Genomic DNA, 20,753 nt, shown 5'->3' with positions numbered 1-20,753 from the left:
GCCTGGCTGCCGTGTGAGATGTGGCCACGTCCACGGGAACTGCCCAGCGTAGGGGCCTAGATGTGGCCTGAAGTTACCATCGCTAACACGACATTTTATCCAAAAATTAATCCTGGTGTTGCATTCTGTTCCCTAACGTGGCTGGTTTGTTTCAATATTAAAATATTTTAAGATCGTTGGGGCGCCTGGGGGGCTCCGTCGGTTAAGCGTCCGCCTTCGGCTCGGGTGGCGATCTCGCGGTTCGTGGGTTCGAGCCCCGCGTCGGGCTCTGTGCTGACGGCTCGGAGCCTGGAGCCTGCTTCGGAGTCTGTGTCTCCCTCTCTCTCTGTTCCTCCCCCACCTGTGCTCTGTCTGTCTCTGAAAAATAAATAACCATTTAAAAAATTTAAAAAGTAAAAAAGTAAACTATGCTAACGCTAGTTTGTTACTTACTGTCGAGTAGATCGGCGCTGTGTGTGGAGTTGCTGAGGGCGTCCTGAAGTGTCCCGTGCCCCCGGCCATGCCCACCCGCCTTTCAGCAGTGGGGCCAGGGCAGCGGTCACCAAATAACTTCAGAGGCCACGATGTGCACAGTATCCTACGTAAACAGAGCCCCCCTAGGGTTGTGTAATCAATCCCACGGCCCCGGGGGCCACTAGGCTGGATTTTGTGCGCCATCGCGGCTAATAGACTTGGGCCGTGGCCTCCCCTCTCGGGGCTCCTGTCCCCGTAGGTGGCAAAGGGAAGCCGTGGGCGGTCTTCACAGGGCTGGACAGTGTCCTCCAGTTCACACGCTGTGACTCAGGCGTGGAAATTTCCGAGCGGGTAGGCGGCAGAAGAGGATGGCAGGTGGAGGATGGGCCCGGGGTGGGGGAGCTCCCCTGCAGGCACAGGCGGTGAGGCGGGTGCCCCCCTGCGCCGGCTGAGCGGCCCCCAGCCCAGTGCGAGGAGCGCAGCCCGGGTCCCGAAGGAGACAGGACTGGGGAGCTCACGGCGGGCAAAGTGCTGGTTCCTGAGCCTTCTCCGGGGAACGCGGCCCTGCCTGCGACAGCCCTGGGCTTGTGCGAGGGTGCGGACTTTGGAAGGGGCAGCGGCATGGCTCTTAGGCTCAGCGCATCTGCGGAGCAGCCCCCAACCCCCCAACAACCCCCAGGCCCCTCCACACGGGGCTGAATCTCTCTCCCCTGGGACAGGAAGCAAGTTTCACCTGCCCGCACTGGCCCCCTTTCTCAGCAACGTGCAAACGGGGTTCCGGCCTCCACTGTCCCGCCCCCACACCACGGGGAGCTCAGTGGAAGGGAGCTCTGGAACCCCCGCGGATAAAGAAACGTGTGTGTCTGTCTGTCATCGAGCCCCCCGGCTTCTCTTTCTCACCCCGCCCTGCTGCAGAAGTGGCCAAATTCCTAATATTGGTGTGGCTTTGTTTAGCAAACAAAGAACATGCAAAGCAGCTCCCCATCCGTGTGTGTGTGTGTGTGTGTGTGTGTGTGTGTGTGTGTCCCCAGCACCCTCCCTGGCCCCTGACACGGATCCATTCCAGGCCTGGCCCCCATGTGTGGCTTTGGGCATGCCCATCTGCCTCTGTGGGTCCCTCTGTGTCCATGGACCGGGGGAGAGGAGGAAGCAGGTGGTCTCCAAGACTTTGTTGGGAAACCCCACAAACTGGGAGCCTGATGGGGAGGCCAGACGACCCTCCCATGCAAATCTCAACCCCTTACCTCTGCTTCATACACCTGCCAGGGCACTTCTGGCTACAGTAAACAGAAAACGCCTCTGGAATGAAGTGTGGAGGGGTCCTGCCTGTCCAGACCCAGAGCCTAGGAGGGGGGATTGCCATCCTCCAGGAGGCCTCAGGATCCCACAGGTTCAAGCAGATGGGAGGTCTGGGGGAAGCCTCTGCCGGCATCATTGGGAGGAAGGGTCAACAGAGACTTGGAGGACGTTGCCATCTTGCCCCTGAATCAGATTGTAATCCCAGCTCTGCACTTGCCTGCTGTGTAGGGTAATGACACCTCCTTCGCAGAGGGTTGTGCGGGTTAGACTCGATGTGTGGGAACCCTGGGTCCCACCCGGTACCTGGAGGAGACTCATTCCGAAGTGTCCCCTTGCTCTGGGCCAGGCGTGGGCTTGGTGCTGAGGGCTGGAGCCCAGAGAATACCTTCTGGCAGAGGGGAAAGTGACCCACATATAACCATTGCAGGTTCAGTGGGTCCTGAGCTGGGAAGCCCAAAGAGCTCAGCCTTCAGAGGTGGGAGAGCTCCTGGCTGGAATAACCAAGGGAGGCTTCATGGAGGAGGCAGCATTTGAGCGGGCCTCAGAGGATGGGCAGGACATTCATGGCCCTGCTCACTGCTGCACGGCCTCAGGGAATCCTCCCAATGGACAAGGACCCTCTGTCACATTCTACAGCTAGTGAAGGGCCGCGTCAAGCTTCACTGGACCACATCTGCAAAGTCCCTTTTGCCATATAAGGTTCCAGGGATTAGGACGCGGGTGTCATCTTTGGGGGCCATTATTCAGCACACGGCAAGGCGATGATGTCGAGAACCTTGAGATGGGAAGATTATGCCGGATCATCCAGGTGAACCCCATGTGATCACAAGCGTCCTTACAAGAGGGAGGCCAGGCAGAAGAATAACGCAGGAGATGGAAACAAGGGTCAGAGAGGCCTGCTTTCGAGACGGGTGAAGCGGCCGCAAGCTGAGGGCGGCCCCCCGCCTCTCCCCTGGAGGCTCCGGCCCTGGGAGCTCCTTGGGTGTAGCCCCGTAAGAGTCATTTGGGGCTCCTGACCTCCAGGACCGCACCAGGATAACTCGTATTGTTTTAAGCCACAAACATCACGGTAATTCGTTAACAGCAGCCAGATACCTGCTCGCAGGGCATTAGCCTCCCCCTTCCCCGGCAACCTTGCCCCAAGGGCCTCTTACACTTTATTCCAGTGCTCACCGGTTTGGTCTGAGCACACGTCCCCCAACCTGTCTGCCAGCAACTCCACAGCTTTCTGTGTGTGTGTGTGTGTGTGTGTGTGTGTGTGCGTTTTGTTTTTTTAGCTTTTAATTTTTTTTTAGTAATTTCCATACCCAACGTGGTGCTCGAACTCACAACCCCGAGATCAAGAGGCACATCCTGTTCGGACTGAGCCAGACAGGCGCCCCAGCCTTCTCTGCCTTTTAAAGCTCCCTACCATCCCTTCCCAAAGCCAGCTCGCACCCACTAGGCACTTGTTAGACGCGGGTCAAATGTAAATAAAGCTGTGTCTTTATTTGGATTTACGGCAGTTGAGAGGGACGGGCTTTTGATGGCGGTAACTGCTGTTTTCTCCAGCCCCGTGGCCTCAAAGCAGAACTGGAACCCCCATGGCCAGCTGAGTGCCAGCAGCTCTGCCTGAAGCAGAGGGGTGTCGGGCCTCCCTCTGGGGCAGGAGACGGCTCTGGCCATCCGTGGCAGCCAGAAAGAGGCCCGCTGAAAACCAGATCTCAGCACAAAGGGCAGCGGGCAGGGGGAAGATTTCTCTGTGGATCCCAGTTCCGGTCTATTCTCGGCCTCCCCCTGTCCACAGGGGGCTACGCTGGCCTTCTGGGCTCTGCCCTGGGGAAGGCGCCCAAGCTCTTAGATCTCTAGACAACTTCAGCTCAGAAAAGACCCGACCCAGTCCCCACCCTTTGCCGCAGGAACATGTCGGTCCAGAGAGGGAAAGCCACTTGCTCGAGGTCACACAGCAATTTCGTGAGTCTCAAAACAGGCTGCAAGATTCCCGTCCGGTGCCGACTCCAGGGGACTGGGGGGGGGGGGGTGGTGGTGTGGGTGCACGAGGCTGGCCTCCCTCTGGGTCTCGGGACCTCAGGGCGGGCTGGCCCGGAGCCGGGGGCGGGTGCAGCCTCACTTGAGATTGTGCTGGCTTTCCCGGTGCCGCCGCAGGTCTACCTTGCGCTGAAAGCCTTTGGTGCACAGCTCACAGCTGAAGGGCTTGAAGCCAGTGTGCTTCCGGCTGTGGGTGATGAGGTTGGAGCTCTGGCTGAAGGCCTTCCCACACACCTGGCACTTGTGTGGCTTCTCACCTGCGGGGCAGCAAGGACGGGGTCAAGGGCCTTGGTGCCAGGCCACCCCCCCACCCCCCCGCCCCGGTGCCCCGCATTTGCTCTCCGAACTTCACCATGTGTTATCTCACGGCCCGCCTACATTCACTTTTGAAAGGAGCTACAACGTTTATTTATTTTTTGGGGGACAGAGAGAGACAGAGCATGAACGGGGGAGGGGCAGAGAGAGAGGGAGACACAGAATCGGAAACAGGCTCCAGGCTCTGAGCCATCAGCCCAGAGCCTGACGCGGGGCTCGAACTCACGGACCGCGAGATCGTGACCTGGCTGAAGTTGGACGCTTAACCGACTGCGCCACCCAGGCGCCCCTCGAAAGGAGCTACAAAAGGGAGACAGGAGGGGCGCCCGGGCGGCTCAGTGGGTTAACCTTCCGACTTCAGCTCAGGTCACGGTCTGGCAGTTTGTGAGTTCGAGCCCCGCGTCAGGCTCCGTGCTGTCTCCCTCTCTCTCTCTCTGCCCCTACCTTGCTCGTGCTCTCTCTCTCTCTCTCAAAAATAAATAAACATTAAAAAAAAATAAGAGGGAGATGGGAATACTACAATTCTGTCACCCCCTGCACCCCCCGACCAGAATACTGTAACTCTGTCACCCCCTACGCCCCCTGAGATCAGGCAGGGACTGGGTCCATCCTGTTTGTCAACGTGCCCAGCACCTGGTGCAAAAGAGGCACTCGCTTAGCAGCCAGGGAGCGAATGACTGGAGGAATGAAGGAATGAAAGACAAAGTCGCCTGCCCTTCTCACTTCTACCCAGAGAGCATACGTTTGCTGTTTCTTTCCTGGTGTTTTTCCCAGGCGCTAAATGTGTGCTTAAATAGCACCGTGCGTCCAGCCCTCCGCGAGGAGGGGGGCGCCCCCTCACTGTGTAACTTGTGGGGCTGAACCGGGGGGACCTTTTAACAGAGGAGGGTGGGGCGCCCAGAGGCTGCGCCTGGGCAGGGGCGGGCTTGGCGGGGGAACCCGGGGCGCCTCACCGGTGTGGATGTAGGTGTGTTTCTTCATGTCCGACTTCTGGTGGAAACGCTTCCCGCAGAACTGGCAGGGGTAGGGCCGCGTGTCCGAGTGGATGAGCAGGTGCGTGGACAGGGTGGATGAGCGCTTGAAGGCTTTGCCGCACATCCGGCACTCGAAGCTGCGCTCCTGCCGGAGGAAACGAGGCCCCGGGGGGTCAGGCGCAGGCGGGGCCTCGAGACCCGGGACTGCCACGCTGGGTGCAGGACCGGGCCCTGCCGGGATCCCCTGAGGAACAGGACACTCGTTGGGGTGGCCTCAAGAACGGGGCCTGGAGGAGAGGACCCAGAGACCCCCATTTCTGCATTTCCAACGGGGGCCAAGACATGGGGCCTGAGTGGCCTCCTGTGGGTTTTTCCCTGGAACCTTTACAGTATCCCATGCAAAATAAGCCTCGACATGCGTTTGTTGACTCACTGATAGACCGACTGATCTGGGGCATCGTCGTGGACTGTGGTTAAGGGTCTGTATTATTGGGGCCCAATTCTGGCTTCTGCCCCTTATAGGCCAACATGACCTCAGGCAAGTCATTAACCGCCACCCCCTCCCTGCTGAGACTCAGTTTCCTCATCTGGACGTTACAACAGCAGTCATGACCTCGAAGGGTGGAGAGCTGAGCACATGTTGCATTCACAAGCTCTCATGACCATATCCTGCCTTTCCTGCCTCAGCTTCTATTTACTCCGGTGTTAGCAACTCAGGTCATTCCGGGTGCTTTCCCTGGAATGGAATATTCAAGAAGGGCTACGTGGGACAAGACGGACATTGAAGCCTGACCCCAAGATTCTCGAAGTCGAGAGCCTCAAAGCTGAGGACACCTGCACTGATCACCCAGAGGGCAGGATCATTTCTCTGTGTCACAGACATCTCTCTGCCCCCCGAAATCCCACTGGGCCAGGAGCCTCTTCCAACAGCATGTGAAGTTGATTTGGTCCATCAGGGAGTGAAGTTTGTTATAATTGTATATATTATATACAGTTTTGGGGAAACTGTAACATAACTAGCATTATAGAACAAACATTCTCTCTAAAGAACAAATTTAGGGGCGCCTGGGTGGCGCAGTCGGTTAAGCGTCCGACTTCAGCCAGGTCACGATCTCGCGGTCCGGGAGTTCGAGCCCCGCGTCAGGCTCTGGGCTGATGGCTCAGAGCCTGGAGCCTGTTTCCGATTCTGTGTCTCCCTCTCTCTCTGCCCCTCCCCCGTTCATGCTCTGTCTCTCTCTGTCCCCCAAAAAATAAAAAAATAAACGTTGAAAAGAAAAAAAGAACAAATTTAAAAATATATATCATGTAATCATTTTTAGGAAAAGCAGGTTTGGGGGACCCAGATGGGGGAGGGAAGGACCCCTGGTCCGTGTCACCCTCAGGGGCAGGGCGAGAGACCCAGGCACAGCTCCCAGGCTTCCTGGGGGCAGCACAGAGCAGGACGGGGGTGAGGGGGCGGTGCTTGGCGAGCTGCCTACCTGGGAGTGGACGTGCGTGTGCTGCTCCAGGCTCACGGCATGGCCGAACGTTTTGCCACAGATGTCACAGGCGAAGGGCCGGGTCCCGCTGTGGGAGCGTCGGACGTGCACTTCGAGCCCATGTGGGGTGGAGAACACCTGAGGGCAGGGCAGAGCGTGAGGCCACGGCGGGGGGGGGGGGGGTGCTGCAGACGGGGAGCCGGGCCTGGGGTCCCAAGGCCACCCCCACCCCTCCACCTCCGTGCCCAGGCACCGACGGGCATAAAGTAGGGGAAGCACGGGGTTGCCGATTCTGCTGGCTTTTGCTGTGTGTCCTGGGAAGGTCCCTTTCCCTCTCTGTGGCTCGGTTTCCTGTCTCTAAAATGGTGGCTGTGGGAGCATTTAAAAGGTCCCTCCCGGCCCTCTCTAGAGGCCGAATAGTCAGCCCACTGGTACTGACGTCTACTTACTGTGTGTTCTGGGGCAAGTGATTCAACCTCTCTGAACCTTAGCCTTTCATCCACATCCCAGGGCTCAGGCGCGTCAAGTGCTTTGCACAGGCCTGGCGCACAGTCAGGGCTCAAACACCATGATGGGGCCCTGACCCCGCCAAAGGACCCGAGATTCGCAGCACAGGGAACCCCCGGCTGTGAACGCCTGCCCCTGCCAGGGACCTGCAGAGGGGATGCAGAGCAGGGCCCGTGAGCACCCCCCCCCCCGCCGCCCCTCCCCAGCTGCTAACCTTGTTGCACTTGATACAGTGGTACGCGTCCATGCCCGGGGAGCAGCGGAGGCTGAAGTCCAAGGGCGGCTCAGTGCTGGGCACCAGAGGGCTCCCATACAGGCTGACGGAGCGCTCCAGGAAGGCAGACTGCATGGTGGAGGGGGCCTGCCGGTAGCTGTGGCCATAGGAGGAGGCCAGGGCATCCCAGGAGAAGCTGGGCTTGTAGAACGGGGGTGAGTCGGAGTCCCTGTCCTGGGATCGGGGCATCACAGCGGGGCCCTCTGTGGAGAGCGGGACGTGTGTCTACACATGCATGGTGGCGATTCATTTATTTATCATTTGGGCGCCACTCCCCACCCCTCCCCACCTAGCGACCTCACGCTGAGGGCCTGGGTCTGCAACCCAAATATTTACTGTGGGAGCGGGCCTGGGTCCTCACTGTGGCTCCTCACCTTTTCACCCCGGAAACACGCCCTCAGCACCCGCAGAGTGCCCACCTCACCCCCCCGTACCAGCCCGCCCACCCCACAGAAGCTCTCAGCTGGGTATGAGCGCCCCGTCCGAGAGGGGGCCAGGCAGAAGCCGGAGAGCTCAGATCGCATCCGGGTGACCTCGTCGCTCTTTCCTGACTCCAGAGCCCGTCCACCCTTCCTTCCACTTGCACTGGTTGGGTGGGGAGGGGGTGGGGGTTGTGGCTGGCCGGGGGTCCCAGCCCGCCTACCTGGCACCAAGGCCGTCCTGGTCAGGCTCTGGTCCAGTTCCAGCTCTGTTTCCCGTTTGAGGTCAGTCCAGGCCAGGCGCTGGTTCGGGAACAGGGTGCTGAGGACGGGATCGTTGCTCAGGACCTGGTCCCTGGCGCCTGTGGGGAGACAAGACCGTCAGAGCCACCGGCCACAGCTCTGGGCAGTCCACAGGGAGCAGGGGGTGGGGTGGGGGACACCCTTCCCAAGATGATGGGGACCCAGAGACCCATTTGCTGCTGTCCCCAGCTGCTCATGCGCACGGGCCCTGCCTGACCGGGCCCCAGGATGGGGGGAGCAGGGCTGCGGCCAAAGGGGACCCGGAAGGAGAACTCCTGGACCGGGCTTTGTTTTCTGAGCACCTGAGCTCAGCCCTAGATCTTTTCTGACTCTGGTTAGGACCCACATGTCAGCTGCAGAGGGCCAGCTCCAATCCGGAAGCTTCCGTCATCCCAAGGGGCCAGAAGGGACGGGTGCATTCATTCATTCGTTCAACCAACATATGCCGTTCCCCACCCCCCCCCCCCCCCCCCCCGCAGACTTCCCAACACGGGGGACAGGGAGCCCCTGGTGGGCACAGCAGGGGAGCTCTGACTCACCAGGGCTAAAGGCAGGAGGCCAGATGGGTTCATCTTCCTGGAGGCGGGGCTGGTGGTAGGTGTGAGCTTTCTTGCTCTTTACCAGGAAGGAGCGTGGCATTGTGAGCGCACACCCCACACCTGCACGGAGAGAGGGCAAGGACAGTTGGGAAGGACAAGAGGACAACATTCTCTGTATTTTGGAGCCGCCTCCTGTAGTCAGAACCCACTGTCCTGAGTTGAACAGTGTCCCCCGGAAGCTCATGACCCCTGGGGCACCTGGGTGGCTCAGTCGGTTGAGCGACCGACTTGGGCTCAGGTCACGATCTCACGGTTCGTGGGTTCGAGCCCCGCGTCGGGCTCTGTGCTGACAGCTCGGAGCCCGGAGCCTGCTTCGGATTCTGTGTCTCCCTCTCTCTCTGCCCCTCTCCTGCTTGCGCTCTGTCTCAGAAATAAATAAACATTAAAAAAAAATTAAAGGGGCGCCTGGGTGGCGCAGTCGGTTAAGTGTCCGACTTCAGCCAGGTCACGATCTCACGATCCGTGAGTTCGAGCCCCGCGTCGGGCTCTGGGCTGATGGCTCAGAGCCTGGAGCCTGTTTCCGATTCTGTGTCTCCCTCTCTCTCTGCCCCTCCCCCGTTCATGCTCTGTCTCTCTCTGTCCCAAAAATAAATAAAAAAAAAAAAAAATTAAAAAAAAAAAGTTCATGACTCCCCGGAACCTGTGAATGTGACCTCATTTGGAAATAGGGTCTTGGCGGATAAAAAAATTTTTTTCTAATTTTTTTTTTTTACGTTTATTCATTTTTGAGAGACACAGAGAGACAGAGCACAAGCGGGGGAGGGGCAGAGAGAGAGGGAGACCCAGAATCCGAAGCAGGCTCCAGGCTTGGAGCCGTCAGCACAGACCCTGTCGTGGGGCTCGAACCCACGAACCGCGAGATCATGACCTGAGCCGAAGTTGGATGCTTAACCGACTGAGCCACCCAGGGCACCCCCCCCCCCATTTTTTGTAATGTCTATTTATTTTTGAGAGGGAGAGAGAGAAACAGAGAGAGAGAGTGGGGGAGGGGCAGAGAGAGAAGGAGGCACAGAATCTCAAGTGGGTTCCAGACTCCATGCTGTCAGCTCAGACCCTGACGTGGGGGCTCAAATCCACGAATCAGAAGCTGGAGATTCCTTCCTCCAGAAGGCAACTGACCTCGTTGAAACCTTGAGTTTGGATCTCTAGACTCCAGAACCTTGAAAGAATGAATTGAGTGTTTAAGCCACCCGGTTTCTAGTACTTTCCTATGGCAGAAATCCTAACCTTCCCTCCCCTACTGCTCCCCTGCAGTAATACACCCACCTTCTAGAAACCCCCAGGGTCAGCCTGCTCCTGTCCACACGCCCTGAGTTGCACTGGGAGCAGAGGAAGAAGGGCAGGGGTGCCTCCCCCGTGGGCCCCGCAGCCAGAAAGCTGAATTTCACCCCTGTGGCGTCTGCATTTGGAGGCCACGGAAAGGGGTGGTCCGAGTGCAGATTTTGGAGTCAGATGCTCATGGGTTAGAATCTCGGCTCACCCGCTGTGTGCTTTGGGCGCAGATGCTTAACCTCTCTGGGCCTACTGCCTTTTCTGTAAGGCATGGCATCCAGGTGCCTGGCACTGGGTCTCTCATGTGCTCAGTGCTTACCACGGAGGGGACGGGGGGGCGGGCAGGTTGCATCAGGGCCACCCCAATAGCAAATCCGCATTACCCTGGTGCCGATGCGGCCAGAGCAGGGCCGCCCCTTGTCCATGGCCCCGGCCCGGAGTCCAGGGCCCAGAGAGGGAGGAGCCTTCTCTCTGCATGGGGGTGGAGGGGAGGCTTGGAGTTGCATGTGGGGCTCAAGGCCGGAGAAGACCACCAGTGCACCCTACTGGGAGGCCGGACGTGGAGAAGGAGGCCAACGTCCGCCAACTGCAGGAACCGAGCAGTGGGCAGCGGCCAGGGGGTTGGGGAAGACACGAGGCCCAAATCAGTAAGGGACCTATACTTGGCCCCGGGCAGGGGTCGGGGAGCGGCAGAGCCAGAACACCTTGATGCTCCCGGCTTCCCTTGAGGGCTCCTGGGAGACAGAGAGCATCTGGGTGCGGCTCCTTCCTCTTCACCCCCATGCCATGCCCGGGCAGGGGCGCAGGAAATACTTTGCCAATGCCGTTCCCGGTGGCTCCTCTGCTGGTCCCTTTCCCGGGCATTGGAGCAGGAACCCCCTTCCCCAGGCCAGCAGCCACGGAGGGCTGCAGGGACCACAGGGCCAAGCGCGGGAAAAGGATTATAGCTGCTCCAACAACAGCCAGGGCTGGGTGATAAGGCCAAGGCAAGGGACCGGCTGGGAGGAGGGAGATTAGAGAGAGCAGCTTGGAGCCCTGCCTTTGGAGCAGGCCCAGGGAGGAACTCCTTCCCCCAGGGAGGACCCCGAATGAGGCAGGAGACGGACCCCCCCCCCAGTTGTGCCCAGGCCTGCCTGTCCCTCACCAGAGCCCCCAGGGCATCGGGAGTCTGGAGAGACCCCTCTGCTCCCGGGTCATCCTAGGCCCTGCCCTCCTCGCTGTAGGTCTCAGTGTCCAGATCTGCTAAATGGGGATCGCAACCCACCTTCCTGCGACTGTTGGAGCAGAAAGGACCTCCTTGCAAACAAATGTGCAAAGTGCTTGGCGTGGGGCCTGGGCTGCAGGAGCACAGAGCAGGTGGTGGCATCTCAGCCCATGGGAGAAGAAGCTTCAGGAAGGCAGGCACAGCCCACATCCTGTCCTGGCCTGTCCATTTGCATTCCCAGTACCCCGCCCAAAGCAGGTGCACTCTGAGGACAGGGCTGAGCCCTGGACCGGGACCAGGGACATGCTCCAGGCCCTTCCCCTCTGGGATCTGAAATGAGGAGGTGGGGCTTGAAGGCCCTGGGGTCCCGTCCAGCTGTCAGATTTTGCCTTCACAAGGCTTGCCTGGCCTGTTGGCCCCCGCCAGGCTTGTTGGGCAGCCTGCGGTGGCCTTATCTCCCGGGGACAGTCTTCTTCCTCCTGCCCCTCCCCCTCCCCCGCCCAGGCTCCTCACAGCCCCCTTCCTTCCCCTTCTAACTCTTGGCCCCAGGAACCCCCTGCGGAGGCCAGACCCTAGGCAGAGCCAGCGGGGGTCCCCCCCCAACACACACACAGGGGGAGGTGGGGACTGGGTTTTGGTTTGTTTTTTTTTTTTTTGCTTTTTGTTCTGGGGCGGGGGGGGGGGGGGCGGAGGCCTCCAAGGGACCATGGTCTCTCCATCAAAGATGATTTATTATTTTTATATAGTATCTTATTAGGAAGTCAGAACCAAAGGCAGGCCTTAAAGCTTCAGTGCTGGAATCCCAGGAGATCCTTCTTGCGGCCAGCATATGCGTGGCCTTAGCTCGGTTAATTCTGACCTGGGGGCTGAGTTGCTACTGCCCCACTTTTCGGAGGAGGAACGGAGGCTTAGAGACTCGCTCATGATCCCCAGCAGATCCCAGGCCGCCCCCCCAGGCTTCTATGCTCCTGACCGTCAGACCGTCGAGCGGGCGCTTTACTCTGTGCAGAGGGAACTCCTTCCAAACGCTAAGGAAGGCATTTGAAGCTCCCTGGTGTGCATGATGTCACCAAACTGACACCCACTGGGGACAAGGTTGTCTTCCAGGCTCACAGGGGGAAACTGAGGCTGAGAGAGGAAAGTGGCTTGTCCAGGCCCGGTGTTCCTGTTCTGCTGGGACTTGAACTCCTGGCCCAGGGCTCTGCCCGTGGGCATCTGTGGTTCTGCCCGCCTGGAGCAGGGAGGGAAGGCTGGCGGGTGGGGCGAGATGGGGAGGGGGGGGAATCCAATTCTTTTGATCCCTCTGTTTTTTTTCAGAACCCAGAAGTTCCACGTGGGTTCCTGAAGAGCTTTGAGTGGAGAAGCAGGTGAGAAAGACTTCCTTCAGGAAGCTTTGGTGTTCCCTTGGGCTCAGAGCCTGAGGACCCCATAGAGGTCAACCGGTTAGAACCCAGGACAGCACAAGTGCATGAGCAAGGGGGGCCCAGATTGCAGGGTCCCCGGCTGGAGGAAGGCGACCCTCAGGGCCCATTCTGGTGATCCCCTCAGAGTCCCCAGCTTCCTCCCCTTCCCTCCCCAGAAAGTTCTCTCAGCTCAGCCTGGCAGGGAGGCACAGCCAGCCTCATGGCCCAGCCTTTAAGCGCCCGTGGGGGCAAACACACCGCGAGAACTTCCTTTTGGCCCCTGTTAGCTGAGTTTAAAAGAAAAAAAAAAAAACAGGAACCAATCACCTATACTGTAGTTAATTAACAACCACACCGTTTTGATTCACTCGACGGTTCTGAGAAAGGGCTCGGAGCAGAGATTGTGAAAGAACCTTAAGATTTCTTCATGAAACAGAGGTCTTGATGGTATCGGCCTCCGGAAAGAGACTTGGTGTTAACATCTCGTCCAAAACCCTCGATCCCGATAGAGGGTGCCCCGACCCCGGGGTCAGAATCTCAGCCCCACACCCCTACTTCCAGGCGGACACAGAGCCGCAGCCTTGTGATTTCCCCACGACGAGGCACCTCGGGCCTCCCGTGGGGCTGGGTCTGATTTTGCGACCTTGAGCTTGACCACGTCAGCCTCCAACCTGGGGCTTGGTTTTCCTATCTCTCAAAAGGGACCGTTGGACTAAGAGATTTCTAAACTTCCCCTTTGCTCTAAAATCCCATGCACAATTTGTTGACCTTCAACGCGGGACTGACCTACCTTGACTGAGAAACTCATCACCCGGGTTCCCTTTTTGGGAGGGTTGGGTAAGACTCCGTTGTTTCTCAGAGTCAGTGATAGAGGACGCTTCAGACTTCCTTTCTGTTTAAAGACGTGACCCAAGGGGAAACACAAACAAAAATTAAAAACCCTTTTCCAGGTAAGAGTCAGGGGAAATGGGTCCGGGGCGGTGTTAGGGGCCCCGCGCGGAGAGCGGTCATTATTCTTATTTGAAATTTGCAAGCACTTCTCCCGTCTTCCTCTTACGTTGAGAGACTGCAATTATCCTGAGTGAACCAACTTCTGAGCTTACACCCAAAAGAACGGAAGGCAGGGACTCAAACAGATGCCTGTCTACCCAAACTGATCGCGGCGCTGTTCGCAATAACCAAAAGATGGAAGGAAACAACCCAACTGTCCATCAGCAGGGGGTAGACAAACAAAATATGGCTGTTCCATGCAACAGACCATTATTCAGCCGTATCGAGGAAGGAGGTCCTGACACCTGCCACAACATGATGGGTCTCGAGGGCACGTGTAAGCGAAATAAGACAGTCACGAAAGGACGAATGTCATAGGACTCGGCTTATACGACGTCTCCAGAGAAGTCAGATTCATAGACACAGAAAGGGCAGTTTCAGTTTGAGAAGATGAAGAGAGTTCTTGAGATGGACGGTGGTGATGGTTGCACAACATTGTGAATGCATTTAATGCCACAGAACTGCACACTCAAAAAATGGTGAAAACGGTCACTTTCCCGTGATGTGCATTTTACCACGACGAGAACACAAATGAGCGAACAACACGTTTCCCCAACATCTCCGAACTGGAGCAGCTCCCATCGGTCTGAATGCCTGAGAGCAAATGAACAAAAAAACCTCCCTCTAAATTAAGGAGGGTGAGGTTTTCTGTTGTTGCCGAAAAGGGTCGAGATCACATGTGATTAGGCTATTTTCCTGGAGTCGATCTGGCCCCAGACACGTCGGGAGTCCTTGTGGTTCTCCAAGAGGACCCCCACCCCACCCACCCTCCTGAAAACCTCGAGAAAATGTTCTGCATTTGTTTTGACTAACTCCATCAAACGCAACCCAGATGGGGGTCTCTGATGCTCCCCAGGCACGTTCTGCAGGGAAACCAGCATACCGACCCCCAGATCTTGAGCTGGAAGGCCATCTCACACATCTCCGTACATAAAGGGTCCCCTGTGTACCACCTCCGAGGACAAGAAACTTGCCAGCTCACTAAGACTGAAATCTTCTCCCTGTCCGTTGCTTACGAAGAAATATTAGGAGGCGTGAGCCCCGCGGGCAGGTGCAGCTCAGTTAGATCGTGCCAGAGCCAAGTTCGGAGCCTGCAAATTCATTAGCCCCCTCTAGGCGACTCGTGAAAACTTCAGACTCTCTCAGAAAAATGTACACAAGCAGCTACCCACAGCGATTCTAGGGACCACCTTCCCCCTTAACAAACCCTGTTGTAGAGCGGGGACCTCACCCCAGACGCCCAGACTCTCAACTTGGGTTTTTCTCCAAAGTTAGGTAGAAAAGACTGAGACGACATGTGCCCTTCTACAGCCTTCTCGTTCCTGGAGGCTGGGGGCCAGGGCAGTGGACAAGGCACTCTCCCTTCTCCCCTCACAAGGCTCTGGATGAGAGGGCACTCACTCTCAAAGTGTCCCAGGAACTGGGGTTCACTCCTGTTTTATAGACAAAGCAAGTTCAGAGGACTGGGTGGGGGGGGGGGAACACAGCCAGCCGGTGCCCCAGGCTGCCCCCCACCCAAGCCAGGCACCTCAAGGAGTGTCACCCCACGCTCTGGCCAGGTCCCTGGGAGATCCGCGGTGTGGGTATGACCTCGCACACGCAGATGATCCTTGGCAGACCCGATGGGGTTTTGGAAAGGGTACTTATGCACGGTTGGCAGAGGGCGTAATTCCCATACGGGCTCTGCCTCTCACTGCCTTCTCCCCGGCCGGGTTCAAACACTGAAAGCTGTGCCCCATGGAAGAGATCTCCGAGCCCACCTCATTCTCCCCATGACTGCAGAAGGGCCCCGGGAACCTGCCTGGAAACAACCTAAGTCACACATGCAAATCTAAAAAGAAAAGGCTGGGATGGAGCCCTCACCTGGCGTCCGGGTCGGTGGCGGGTCTTGGTGGGAACCTCACTCAGCCTCTCTGGGGACCGGCTCCACTCTGTCAACCTCGGATTCTGCTCCAATAGATACTTCTCCTTTTTTTTTTTTTTTCCCTTTCCCTCTCTCACTCTCTCTCTCTCTGTTTTTTTTTTTTTTTTTCCCTCTTCTGTTCCCCTCCTTGATTTTCAATCTGATTATTTGTGTCAAAATCTGGCGGTGAAGGAACAGCCAATAGAGAGCGCCCCGGCATTTGCTTATCAAAGCTTCCCGGCCCGACGGCGCTCCCGCCCGCCAGCCCTCCGCCCTGGGAGCCGCGCTCTGCGCCCCTCCGCGCCCCAGACCTGCTGGAAGAGAAAAGAGCGGCTAAATCATCCCATTAAAAAGAAATTAAAGTGAAAACAAAGCGCTGCCTCGTACACCTGGTTTTGTACAAACTCGATACTTTCCCCCTTCCTTCCTTTGTCTCTGTCTCTCTCCCTCCATCCCAAGCCAGGAGCGCGGGGCTCCAAAGCCACCCAGACGGCCCCTAGAGAGGCTCCACTAGTCCTTGCAGAGGTGACCTTTGAGAAGAAAGGTCAAATTCACGCTTCCCCGGACTTGACCCCAGCACAGGGGAAGGAGCAGCCTGGGCGCTTGCCCCGAGAGCCAGCCCGTAGGCCACCTGCAGGTTGCACTCTGGGCCCCAGGCCCTGCGCGCGCGTGCCGCCATCTGGCGGCCTCCAGGAGACCCGGGGGTAGGCTGGGGCCCCATCCCCTGCTCCCCCACCTTCTCCCTCCTGTGCCCCTCAAGCCTCCCACGGCTTAGGGATGACTGATTTATTTCAGGAGGTTTTGCATAAGAGGAGAACTCACAAAACCGAGCACTGTTAGGCTGATTTGCATGCCTTCCCAGCCCAGCGCTGGAGAGATTATGTTTCCCTCGTAAGAAAACAAGTTTGGAGACAGGAAGCCCCGAGGTAACACGCAGGTCCGATGAGACCGACAGGAGGAGAAAGGGGGTCTTGGGCGAGGCTGTTCTGCGACTGGGTCCTGCCTCGAGGTCACCTGGGCCTGCTCCCGCCGCAGGGGGCGTGGGTCCCAGCACGCAGGGCGCACACAGGAGACATTGGCCCTCAGCCCTCCGTCTCTCCTTGGTGGAGAGAGAGTGTAGAAACATCTGGAGTATTCTTTGGATCTTACACATTGCTGACAGTCAGCTAGAACTGTGTGTCATCATACAGAAAACTTAAAAAATAATCCAAGGACATTAAGCACAAATTCCCATTTCTTCCCATCCTCACTGTATTATATGTGCACATCTATATTTTGCTTATGCAGGGGCGCCTGGGGAGGCTCAGTCGGTTAAGCGTCTGACTTCAGCTCAGGTCACGATCTCACGGTCTGTGAGTTCGAGCCCCGCGTCGGGCTCTGGGCTGATGGCTCAGAGCCTGGAGCCTGCTTCCGATTCTGTGTCTCCCTCTCTCTCTGCCCCTGCCCCATTCATGCTCTGTCTCTCTCTGTCTCAAAAATAAATAAATGTTAAAAAAAAATAAGCATTTAAAAAAACATAAAATATATATATATAATATAAAAATAAACATTATATATATATATGTATATATATTTATATATTTATATATAAAGAACCAGACAGGAGCCGTCATGGGCTCCTTCCTGGTCTAGGCAGGTGGGACACAGTACCCCGAAATTTATAAATCGGGCTGATGAGTGCTGTGGTGTAGATATAGTATACAAAGGAGCACGGGCTTGGGGAAACGAACCCAGACTTGGGGAGTAAGGAGAGTTAATGAAGCTGGTGGAAGTGATATCTAGGTTGCTGCCAGGCTGAGTTCCTTGGGAGAAGGAAAGTAGGGAAGAGTGTCTCAAAGGAGGAACACCGTGGTCAAAGAGCTGGAGGCGGGACCTCCAGGGAACTGACAGCAGCCAAGTTCAGTACGGGGGGGGGGGGGGGGGGGGGGGGAGGGTAGAGGGCAGGACAAGGGGAGGGGAGGGTGGGACACTGGGGAGATGAGCCTAGAGAAGAAAGAAGGAGCAGGTCAGGAAAATTCGTCCCCGATTTAAAAACCTTCAGTGATTTCCCTTTACCTAACAGGACACAAATCTCGGCCTCGGGGACCAGCATTCAATGTTTTTCGGTGTCAGACCTCTTTCAAATGACAGCACTTTTTACAAAGCAAGTTGCAGAAACCCAATTTGTAACAACAACAGAACCATTAGTTCATGTCACGGAAAAGGGTCAGCTTCAGGCATGGCTGGATCCAGATGCTCGGACGATGTTGTCTAGATCTCATTCATTCCCGCCTCAGGACATTGGCATTTGCTGTCCCCTCTGCCTGGATGGCCTTGCGACAGATCTCCCCATGGCTGACTCATTCCGGGGTCAGCTGAAATGTCATCTCTGCAGAGAGACCTCCTTGACCAGCGACTAAAGCAAGACCTTCCCACCCCAGCCACTTTCTGCCCCATCGTCCTACCCTTTGTTCTTCTTCGTGTTCATGATTATCTGAAATTGTCCTGTTGATTTATCGCCTTTGTATTTACTCATATATATTTTTGGCCTGACTGCCCACGCCGAATGGAAGCACTACAGGAGCAGGGATAGAGTTTGCCTAGTGGTGTTTTTACAGAGTGAATGAATGAACGAGTGGAGAATCCACGCCTGCATCTGTCTCTCTCCATCTCTCGGCTTTGCTTTCTTCTCTGTTGGCTTTTATCCTGGGGCTGAGATCACCAACGTGGTCGGCTGTGGTCCCCGATCTTAGAAACCCCAGTGGAAAGGAAGCCCCTTTCTCGGTGGTTTCAAGGAGAGGCCCCAGGCTGACTCTGATTGGCCCAGCCCGGTCACAAGCCATCGCCCCCGCACCAATCGCCGTGCCAGTGGGAGGGATCGGGGTCTCTCATTGGCCAGGGCTGGCCGATCCTCCTGCCCCAACCTCCAGGAGGCAGGGGTGAGTTAGGGAGTAGAGAGAGCGGTTGTCACCACGCAGAATAAGGCCAGGAAGGTGCCTGGGCCATGGCTTCCACCTCCCACTTTCCACTTTCTAAGCGTCCTTTCTTTGTCACTTGGACATGCTGCGTCTAGTCCCTGCTGGAGACCAAATCCCAGTCCCTGCCTTTGCCCTTCCTCTTTCCCGTGTTCAGCTCGGTTCTGCTCTCACCTCCTCCAGGAAGCCTTCCCAGATGCCCACAATCCACGGGACCACCCCGACGGCCCTTGGATTCTTTGTCAGTGGGCACTCAGCTGTTTCTCGATGGGACCAGCAACCACCCACAGGCAGGAATGCTAGGGAGCCCTCTCTCACCGGCCACGGCACAGACTCTCCTCCTGATGCTGGCCTGCAGGGAGCACGGCCAGGCTGGAGAAGCGAGAGCCGCTGCTACCCGAGGGCCCGGCAGTGGGCAGTGTGCAGAGCCCCCCTACCCTCCGTGGCGACATCCCAGACACGTGCAGGCGGGCTCGGGGGCGGCCAGGGAGATGAGGGCGGTGAACGTGCCGGGTGGGCAGCAAGGGTCCAGGCTGCGGTCCCAGCACACAGCATCAGCAGTGTCACCTCGGGCACCTTTCTGGCCTTGGCTTAGAATGGCCACAGAATGCAGAATGCAACAAACGTGAGCTGAGCCCACCCACCCCGGAACATCAGGACCCCTGGTGGTGGGGCGCCCCAGGGCCCCTGTGCCGTAGGGCCACCCTCCTCTACCAGAAAAGCGCCCATCCTCTGTCTTGTTGCGACTCAAGGCATTCAGGGAGATTGTGGAGCTCCTTCCTGGCTCAGGCTGCTTGCCAGGAGCTGCAGGCAGTTGAGGTGGCGGGAGCCCCGCAGCCTGCGACTCGCGACTCCGCGGTTGGCGGTGCCCTGAGGGCCAACAGCCCCACCACCCAGGCGCCCTGCTCTTCCGGATGAAGCAATTCACCAGACAGCCACACGGTGGCGCTCCTGCCTCCTCTTCCTGCGGCAAAAACCAGCCTGAAACCATCTGACCTTCAGTCCGGCCATCCATCCATCATCCGTCCATCCATCATCCATCCATCCATCCATCCATCCAACCACCCATCATTCATCTAATTACGGCTTAAATTACAAGAGTGATCAGAGTGGAAAGAAAAAAGCAAGAGTATGCATGTCCCGATACGTGTTCCTTTAGTTTCTCTTTTTGCCTCCTCCCTCCCCCCTCCCTCTGACTCCCACCCTCCAGGCTCTCTCTCCCCTCTCCACAAATGGATACGTGCCTATAATGTTTTTCAATTCGAACAAATCTTTATTGATCCTTTGCTATCGAGTACCACACCGTCAGGCAATGCCTCCCCCAATCTGTGAGCTCAACCCTCCTGCCTCCAGGAATCTCCAGATGGAGACAAGAAACACCCTTTGGGAGACCATGAGGCGGGGTGCACTCACTTCACTAGGTGGTCTGTTTGCCTCAGAGAAGCGTGGGAGGAGGGGTGCTCTGCCCAGGCAGGGGGTGTGGGCCAGCAGCCTGAAAGGGCCTGCGTTCCTGCCTGGTACCTCCCAGCAACCCTGGTGGGGGTGTCAAACAGGGCACGTGGGGACCCCAAGACGGACCTGCTCCATCCGCCCCGACAGTGACTTTTCACCCGGAACCCTCCTCAGAAGGTCTCCAACAATGTCCCTCAAGCAACTGGGAAACTCCGTGGAAGGAGGCGGCTGGGGACTGGTGAGCCGAGGGAACCATAGATTCCCCCATCCAGCCACCGAAGCTTTCAGAAGAGGAAACTGGGGCCTTGAGAAGCCTACAAAGCAGAGCCAGGACTGGGGCCCTGGCCTCCCAATCTTCTTTGCGAGCCCTTCACAATGGTGACTTTTTTCACTGCCTTTAACCTCGGTGTATCATCTGCGTCTGATAAAACAGAAATCCCCAGTGGCAATCCGCAGAGAGGAGGTCTAATTCTCCAGTCGCTGGGGTGAAATGGAAGCATCGTCCTGGCGTCCAGATGCAGCCTCGTCTTGACTCACAACCAGCTGCATGACCTCGAGCAGGCACTAGCTTCCCCTGAGCCTCAGACTTTACATCTCTGAAATGGGGCCAAGGATAAAACTACCCCGGGGTTGTTGCAGGTAGCAAATGAGGTAACCCATGCAAAAACGTTTATAAATGAAAACGCTTTGTAGGGGGGACTTATTGCTTCTCAGCAGAAATATTCAGTAGCTGGGGATAGAATTCTGCAGTTTCTCTCTCTCTTTTTTTTTTTTAATTTTTTTTCAACATTTATTTATTTTTGGGACAGAGAAAGACAGAGCATGAACAGGGGAGGGTCAGAGAGAGAGGGAGACACAGAATCGGA

General features: G+C 57.1%; 1 protein-coding gene and 1 long non-coding RNA gene across 6 annotated transcripts; one reads left to right on the top strand and one right to left on the bottom strand.

Annotated features, from left to right (window-relative positions):
• Positions 1–3,214: 3,214 nt before the first annotated feature.
• GFI1B (growth factor independent 1B transcriptional repressor) lies at positions 3,215–15,791 on the bottom strand. 5 transcript variants are annotated; one of them, XM_086684394.1, is made up of 9 exons: positions 15,442–15,791; positions 13,319–13,420; positions 9,769–9,808; positions 8,590–8,709; positions 7,972–8,109; positions 7,269–7,531; positions 6,548–6,685; positions 5,049–5,313; positions 3,215–4,037 (listed from the first exon to the last, which is right to left on the bottom strand). In XM_086684394.1, exons 2-9 carry the CDS (start codon positions 13,334–13,336, stop codon positions 3,859–3,861), a joined length of 1,161 nt encoding a protein of 386 aa, XP_086540520.1. In that variant the 5' UTR covers positions 13,337–13,420; positions 15,442–15,791; the 3' UTR covers positions 3,215–3,858. The 5 variants fall into 5 exon arrangements, with proteins under 5 accessions (XP_086540520.1, XP_086540523.1, XP_086540521.1 ...); XM_086684397.1 differs by having other exon boundaries at positions 5,049–5,214; XM_086684395.1 differs by lacking the exons at positions 9,769–9,808; positions 13,319–13,420.
• Positions 11,723–15,867, top strand: LOC112849507 (uncharacterized). The gene is made up of 3 exons (XR_015243160.1): positions 11,723–11,745; positions 12,443–12,492; positions 15,674–15,867. It is a non-coding gene; the product is annotated as an uncharacterized LOC112849507 (long non-coding RNA).
• Positions 15,868–20,753: the final 4,886 nt, after the last annotated feature.

This window comes from Puma concolor, chromosome D4 (assembly GCF_028749965.1).
Source record: "Puma concolor isolate L17-30 chromosome D4, mPumCon1.1.hap2, whole genome shotgun sequence".
NCBI lineage: Eukaryota > Metazoa > Chordata > Mammalia > Carnivora > Felidae > Puma > Puma concolor.
This window is presented reverse-complemented; position numbering and strand designations above follow the sequence as displayed.